General features: G+C 57.8%; 1 protein-coding gene across 1 annotated transcript; it reads left to right on the forward strand.

Annotated features, from left to right (window-relative positions):
- The first annotated feature begins 6,948 nt into the window (after positions 1 to 6,948).
- LOC123067808 (putrescine hydroxycinnamoyltransferase 1-like) lies at positions 6,949 to 8,390 on the forward strand. The gene is made up of 2 exons (XM_044490438.1): positions 6,949 to 8,202; positions 8,373 to 8,390. The coding sequence occupies exons 1-2, from the start codon at positions 6,949 to 6,951 to the stop codon at positions 8,388 to 8,390; spliced, it is 1,272 nt and encodes a 423-aa protein (XP_044346373.1).
- Positions 8,391 to 8,604: the final 214 nt, after the last annotated feature.

Genomic DNA, 8,604 nt, shown 5'->3' on the forward strand with positions numbered 1-8,604 from the left:
CGCCCGCGTCGTCCACGCCGTCCACGCCCAGTACTCGTGTCAGGGACATTCGCTGGGCCACACCACTTAGTCACGATGAAAATCGGCGAGACGTGGACACTGGCGACATTCACTATCGTTGCGTCTCGTGCATCATGGATGAGACTGAGGGGGAGGCAGTGCGCGAGGCGATGCTGCACTACCTGCTAAGCGCTGAGGAGCCAGCCAACATTCATGAAGCTCTAGAGGACGCCGCGTGGAAGGAGGCCATGGATGCTGAGATGGATGCCATTGCTGAGAACTCCACCCGGGAGCTCATTACGCTCCCGCGTGGACACAAAGCGATCGGCCTCAAGTGGGTCTACAAGGTGAAGCGCGATCCCGACGGCAATGTCGTCAAGCATAAGGGCTATGCACAGAGGGAGGGTGTGGACTTTGAGGAGGTGTTCGCGCCCGTGGCTCGAATGGAAACAGTCCGTCTCTTCCTCACACTCGCCGCGCACTCTGGATGGGAGGTGCACCACATGGATGTAAAGTCAGCATTCCTCAATGGTGAGCTCATGGAGGAGGTCTATGTGGGACAGCCACCGGGCTATGCTGCTGCTGGGAAGGAGAACCAGGTGCTGAAACTATCAAAGGCATTGTATGGCCTACGCCAAGCACCGAGAGCCTGGTATGCAAAACTTCATGAGACTCTGGATGCACTAGGTTTCACTCGCAGCCCTCTGGAACATGCGGTCTACAGAAGGGGAGACGCCCACTCGTACTTGCTGGTGGGTGTATATGTGGATGACTTGATCATTACTGGCACTGACAAGACTCATATCATTCAGTTCAAGGAGCAAATGCAGAACCTATTCAAGATGAGCGACCTCGGCCTCCTAAGCTACTACTTGGGGATCGAGGTGGTTCAGTCAGAGAGCTCGATCACATTGAGTCAGCGTGGTTATGCAGAGAAGATACTCGAGCTGGGTGGCATGAAAGGCTGCAACGGCTCACACACGCCAATGGAGTGCAGGCTCAAGTTGAGAAAGGAAGATGGTGCTAAGTCTTCTGATTCCTCTCTGTATCGCAGCATCATTGGGAGTCTGAGATATCTGACACATACCAGGCCAGACATCACTTACGCAGTAGGCATGGTGAGCAGGTTCATGGAGAAGCCAACGGTGACACACTGGTTGGCGGTGAAGCAGATCCTGCGGTATGTGCAGAACACTCTGAACTACGGCTGTTACTACACTCGAGGAGGGGCAGGTGCTCTGCTGGGTTATAGTGACAGTGATCACGCCGGAGATGTTGGAGACAGGAAGAGCACATCTGGTTAGGTTTTCTTCTTCGGTGGGAATCCTATTTCATGGACTTCACAAAAGCAAAAGGTAGTGGCCATTAGTTCCTGTGAAGCTGAGTACGTGTCAGCGGCAGCAGCAATTTGTCAAGGTCTCTCGCTGAGCCGTTTGCTCGCCGAGATGAAGGGAGAAGCCCCAACCAAGTTCAAGCTCCTGGTAGACAACAAATCGGCTATTGCACTGGCAAAGAACCCTATCCACCATGACAGAAGCAAGCACATAGACGTGAAGTTCCATTTCATACGGGAGTGTGTAGAGGAAGGGCAGCTGGAGCTGGACCATGTGAGGACGGCAGATCAACTTGCTGACATGCTGACGAAGGCACTGGGTCGCGTGTGCCATGTGGAGATGCGGCAAAGGCTGGGCGTCAGGGAAATCGGCGAGAGCGCTGGAGCTTAAGGGGGAGAATTGTTAGCTCAGTAAGCTCGAGGTGATATTGATAGTTCTTTCATTCGAATAAGCTGTACGTGTGTGTTGATGTGACGTGCGCATGCGGCATGCAGGTAGGACTTGACGAGGGGGCCGAGTCGTGAGCACGATCGCCCTGCTCTTGTTTTCTGTTTTGCTTTTGCCCGGTCAGTGTGGCGAGCTAGCGATGTGGACATCGTGGGATGGCGCGGTGAATCCGGATCGCAGCAGGCTGGCCGGGCTAGATAGTTATGCTTCTTTGTAAACAGAATAACAGACGAGATAATAGAGAGAACGGAAAAGCTGGGGGTTCCGCCTGGCGACCAAAACCACTGTCTTGTTCATCCTCCTCTCTCGCTCGTTTCTATCTAATCGACCACGACAATTGGCATCAGAGCCCCAGGGTGTTCGATCCTCGGAGCGGCGGCGGTGTTTGATCCGCTGTGGTCATGTCTGGCGACGAGTCGGACGGGAAGAGCAAGGGCGGCGGCGCTAGATCGCCGAAGCAGTCTCCTTAGTCCAAGGCGCCGGTCGCGCGCCTCACTGGCAGCGGCAGCGGCGAGTTCCGCGTGGTGGAGCGCGTCGTGCGCGAGGAGACGGGCGCGTCGACGATGCTCACGCGCACGAATTATCAAGAGTGGGCGCTGTTGATGCAAGTTAAGTTGCAGGTCGCCCGCGTCTGGTCCGCGGTGACCGACGACGACGCCGACGACAACGACGACCGGTGCGCTCTACAGATCATCCTGACCGGCGTTCCGCCGGAGATGCTCCGCGTGGTGGCCGCAAAGGACACGGCGAAGATCGCGTGGGAAACCATCAAGACCATGCGGATGGGCAGCGAGCGTGCCCGCGAGGCCAAGGCCCAGGTCCGGCGGCGTGAGTTCGAGGACCTCAAGTTCAAGGACGGGGAGACCGACGAAGATTTCGGGCTGCGCCTCTCGGCCCTCATCGCCGATCTGGATCTGTACGGCGACCCCGTCACTGAGAACAAGGCCGTGCAGAAGTTTCTTCGGGTGGTGCCGCGCCGTTATCGCCCGATGGCGATGGCGATCGAGTCCCTTCTCGATCTGAAAGCCATGACGATCGAGGAGCTCGTGGGTCGATTCTCAGCCTATGAGGATCATTATGATCTGGACGACGGCACCCAGAACGCCGGACGCCTCTTGCTCACACACGAGGAGTGGCTGGCCCGCGACAAGCAGGGAGGCGGTGGCGCATCATCGTCCGGAGGCGGCGGTGGAATGGGCAAGTCGCCTGCTAAACCTAAGGGTCAGGGCGGTGGCAAGTTCACGCTGGGAAACGCCGGGGCAGGCGGCTCTGGCGGATCTGGTGGCAAGAAGAAGAAGGGCAAATGTCACCACTGTGGCATCCAGGGGCACTGGAAGAAAGAGTGCCGCACATGGCTTCGCGAGCAGGAGCAGAAGGGCAAGCCGGAGCAAGCGAACCTGGCACAGGTCGATGCAGAGCATGATCAGGGCCTCTACATGGCCGTGGTCACCACCGGCGACGCATCGCAACTTGTCGCACCCCAAGAGGTGTACCTCAGCGAGGAAAAGGTCCTGCCCGTCCCTTCACCGGACGGTGTGTGGTTCTTCGACACCGGGGCCAGCAGCCATATGACAGGCGACAGGCGCGTGCTCTCGACACTAGATGAGACCGTCCGTGGCACGGTGAGGTTTGGCGATGGATCCGTGGTGGCGATAAGCGGGCGAGGCACGGTGGTGTTTCGTTGCCAGAGCGGAGGCCAGTGTGCCCTCACCGGCGTCTTCTTCATACCAAGCCTGCGCACCAACATTGTCTCTGTCGGGCAGCTTGACGAGGCCGGCTGCGTCATCGACATCAGGGACGGAGTGATGGCGGTCCATGATCCGTCGCGGCGCGTACTGGCGCACATCAAGCGTTCAACCAACCGTCTGTACACCGGAGTCCTGGCTGTGGACGCGCCGGCGTGCTTGATGGCGGTCGGGGACGACGAGGCCTGGAGATGGCACACACGCATGGGGCATCTCCACTTTCGTGCGCTGCGGGCCATGGGGTCCAAGGAGATGGTGCGGGGCATACCCGTGATCGATCGTGTGGAGGAGTACTGCGACGGCTGTGCCTTGGGAAAGCAGCACCGCACGCCGTTCCCGCAGGCCACTGCACACCGCGCAGAGCGCGGCCTGGAGCTCGTCCACACCGATCTTTGCGGCCCCATCGAGCCCACGACGCCGGCAGGTAACAGATATTTTCCGTTGGTGGTTGATGATTACAGCCGGTATACGTGGCTCGAGCTGTTGAAGTCCAAGGACGAGGCGCACGCTCGGTTCAAGAAGGTTCGGGCCATGGCGGAGGCCAGCGGCCAGTGCAAACTGCGGGCGTTCAGGTCGGACCGCGGCGGCGAGTTCAACTCTACCAAATTCAGATCCTACTGCGAGCAAGGCGGCATTCAACACTTCACCACCGCGCCTTACTCTCCGCAGCAGAATGGGGTGGTCGAGAGACGCAACCAAACGGTGGTTGAGATGGCGCGGTGTATGATGAAGAGCATGACGACGCCGGCGCTGTTCTGGGGCGAGGCGGTGCGGACGACAGTCTATCTGCTGAACCGCACGCCGACGAGGAGTCTGGACGGTGTCACCCCCTACGAGGCGTGGCACGGCCGCAAACCCGCAGTGCACCACCTGCGGACGTTCGGGTGCACGGCTCACGTGAAGAACGTCGGCCCCGACGTCATCAAACTGAGCGACCGCTCGACGCCGATGGTATTCGTCGGGTATGAAGAAGGGTCCAAGGCCTATCGTGTCTACGATCCGGCAAGTAACAAGGTACGGGTGACACGTGATGTAATCTTTGAGGAAAGCAGGCCTTGGACATGGCGCGCTCCGGATGCGACGGCTGACGCTCCAACGCTGGTGACGTTTACCGTGGTGTACACCACGGAACACGGCGTGCAGGAGCGGGACACCGGGCTAGACGTGCCAACCCCAACGCCGCAGAGCCCGGCGACCCCTTCTTCATCAACACCGGGGACGCCGTGCACGCCCGTGTCATCCACGCCCGCGGCAACCACGCCCGCGTCGTCCATGCCCGCGTCGTCCACGCCGTCCACGCCCAGTACTCGTGTCAGGGACATTCGCTGGGCCACACCACTTAGTCACGATGAAAATCGGCGAGACGTGGACATTGGTGACATTCGCTATCGTTGCGTCTCGTGCATCATGGACGAGACTGAGGGGGAGGCAGTGCGCGAGGCGATGCTGCACTACCTGCTAAGCGCTGAGGAGCCAGCCAACGTTCATGAAGCTCTAGAGGACGCCGCGTGGAAGGAGGCCATGGATGCTGAGATGGATGCCATTGCTGAGAACTCCACCTGGGAGCTCACTACGCTCCCGCGTGGACACAAAGCGATCGGCCTCAAGTGGGTCTACAAGGTGAAGCGCGATCCCGACGGCAATGTCGTCAAGCATAAGGGCTATGCACAGAGGGAGGGTGTGGACTTTGAGGAGGTGTTCGCGCCCGTGGCTCGAATGGAAACAGTCCGTCTCTTCCTCGCACTCGCCGCGCACTCTGGATGGGAGGTGCACCACATGGATGTAAAGTCAGCATTCCTCAATGGTGAGCTCATGGAGGAGGTCTATGTGGGACAGCCACCGGGCTATGCTGCTGCTGGGAAGGAGAACCAGGTGCTGAAACTATCAAAGGCATTGTATGGCCTACGCCAAGCACCGAGAGCCTGGTATGCAAAACTTCATGAGACTCTGGATGCACTAGGTTTCACTCGCAGCCCTCTGGAACATGCGGTCTACAGAAGGGGAGACGCCCACTCGTACTTGCTGGTGGGTGTATATGTGGATGACTTGATCATTACTGGCACTGACAAGACTCATATCATTCAGTTCAAGGAGCAAATGCAGAACCTATTCAAGATGAGCGACCTCGGCCTCCTAAGCTACTACTTGGGGATCGAGGTGGTTCAGTCAGAGAGCTCGATCACATTGAGTCAGCGTGGTTATGCAGAGAAGATACTCGAGCTGGGTGGCATGAAAGGCTGCAACGGCTCACACACGCCAATGGAGTGCAGGCTCAAGTTGAGAAAGGAAGATGGTGCTAAGTCTTCTGATTCCTCTCTGTATCGCAGCGTCATTGGGAGTCTGAGATATCTGACACATACCAGGCCAGACATCACTTACGCAGTAGGCATGGTGAGCAGGTTCATGGAGAAGCCAACGGTGACACACTGGTTGGCGGTGAAGCAGATCCTGCGGTATGTGCAGAACACTCTGAACTACGGCTGTTACTACACTCGAGGATGGGCAGGTGCTCTGCTGGGTTATAGTGACAGTGATCACGCCGGAGATGTTGGAGACAGGAAGAGCACATCTGGTTAGGTTTTCTTCTTCGGTGGGAATCCTATTTCATGGACTTCACAAAAGCAAAAGGTAGTGGCCATTAGTTCCTGTGAAGCTGAGTACGTGTCAGCGGCAGCAGCAATTTGTCAAGGTCTCTCGCTGAGCCGTTTGCTCGCCGAGATGAAGGGAGAAGCCCCAACCAAGTTCAAGCTCCTGGTAGACAACAAATCGGCTATTGCACTGGCAAAGAACCCTATCCACCATGACAGAAGCAAGCACATAGACGTGAAGTTCCATTTCATACGGGAGTGTGTAGAGGAAGGGCAGCTGGAGCTGGACCATGTGAGGACGGCAGATCAACTTGCTGACATGCTGACGAAGGCACTGGGTCGCGTGTGCCATGTGGAGATGCGGCAAAGGCTGGGCGTCAGGGAAATCGGCGAGAGCGCTGGAGCTTAAGGGGGAGAATTGTTAGCTCAGTAAGCTCGAGGTGACATTGATAGTTCTTTCATTCGAATAAGCTGTACGTGTGTGTTGATGTGACGTGCGCATGCGGCATGCAGGTAGGACTTGACGAGGGGGCCGAGTCGTGAGCACGATCGCCCTGCTCTTGTTTTCTGTTTTGCTTTTGCCCGGTCAGTGTGGCGAGCTAGCGATGTGGACATCGTGGGATGGCGCGGTGAATCCGGATCGCAGCAGGCTGGCCTGGCTAGATAGTTATGCTTCTTTGTAAACAGAATAACAGACGAGATAATAGAGAGAACGGAAAAGCTGGGGGTTCCGCCTGGCAACCAAAACCACTGTCTTGTTCATCCTCCTCTCTCGCTCGTTTCTATCTAATCGACCACGACATCTTCCTCTTCTCACTCGACCTGAGAAGGAAAATGGGTGTACGTCGGGAGGTGGAGGTGGTGGAGTCGTGCATGGTGCCGCCCATGGAGCAGACGCCTAGCCAGGGCCTCTGGCTCTCCCCGCTCGACCTCGCAATTGTCAATAGAGGCCTCATCCCCACCGTCTACTTCTACAGCTCCAGCTCCGGCGTCGACGATGACTTCTTCGACGTGGCCAGGCTCAAGGTGGTTCTGGCCAAGGCTCTGGTGCCCTTCTACCCTCTCGCCGGCCGTATCGGCGTGGACGGCGGCGGTCGAGCGGAGGTGCACTGCGCCGGCCAGGGCGCGCTCTTCGTCGTCGCTCGCTCGGACCTCACCGTCGATGGCCTCGTCGATTGCCAGCCGTCGCCGGAACTAAGGAGGCTCTTTGTTCCCCGCTTCGACGACTCGCCGTCCATCATGTGCGCCATTCAGGTGACTTTCATGGGATGCGGTGGGGTCATCCTGGGGACGGCGCTGCACCACGCCGCCGTCGACGCCGCAAGCGTGTTCCACTTCTTCAAGACGTGGTCCACCTTCTCCAGAGACCGTGATGGGCCCGGGAGTGCGGCGCTCGACCTCCCGTGCCACGACCGTACCCTCCTCCGCGCGCGCACACCGCCCATGGTCCACCCCGACGCTTTCACTGTGTTCTGCCCGAAGCTAAGCCTATCCGAGACGTCGGGCATCGGCCCCGTCGTCAGCGAGATTTTCGCCGTCTCCAAGGACCAGGTTGCCGCTCTCAAGCGTGCATGCACCAGCAGCGGCGACGGTGGCCGAGTGAGCACGTTCGTCGCCGTGAGCGCCCACGTGTGGCGGTCCATGTGCGCCGCGCGCCGGCTGCCACCGGACGCCACGACGCGGCTCACCTTCCCGGCCAACGTCCGGCGCGTCCTGAGGCCGCCGCTGCCGGCCCGCTACTTCGGGAACGCGGTCATCACCCTGGGCACCGCCGGCAAGGTCCGGGACATAGGGTCGGAGGAGCTGGCCTCCGTGGCCGGCCGGATCAATGGCGCCGTCCGCCGAATGGACGACGAGCTCGTGCGCTCGGCGATCGACTACTTGGAGATGAACGGCGGCAAGCAGCCGGTCGGCACCCTGCCGGAGACGGAGCTGAGGGTGTTCAGCTGGCTGGGCATGCCGATGTACGACGCGGATTTCGGGTGGGGGAAGCCGCTCGCGATGCACCGCGCGTTGGAGGAGCGCGGCGGGATCGTCTGGACGGCCTCAGCGGCGGCGTGCGCATACCAGCTGATAGGCTTTCGCTATGTACCATTATCTATCTTCTTCTCATTTTTTTTTCTTTTGGGAAACATTATTCATCTTCTTTATTCGGGAATGTACCACTATATATCAATTATATCACCTCGCAAAAAATATATATATATCAATTATATCATTATTGTGACAGTTAAGATTTATGTAAGAATATTTTGAAGTATAAATTTATTGTGTGATTCTGATTCAAAGAAATGTTCTTTTGCTAAACACAGCAGACGAGGATTGAAGTTTTAAATTTTAATCCCTCTTTCCTCCCTCTATTAATCTTCATACCTAGTAAGGTGTGTGTGCACGGAAGGAAGTACAAATCTAGCTAGTTAAGCTAGTTCAATGGTTAAGTACCCAACCAAATAATCAAGTGCTTGCTGATGACTACCTGTACTCGAGTGA

The sequence above is a fragment of the Triticum aestivum genome, chromosome 3B, assembly GCF_018294505.1.
Source record: "Triticum aestivum cultivar Chinese Spring chromosome 3B, IWGSC CS RefSeq v2.1, whole genome shotgun sequence".
In the NCBI taxonomy this organism is placed as follows: Eukaryota; Viridiplantae; Streptophyta; class Magnoliopsida; order Poales; family Poaceae; genus Triticum; species Triticum aestivum.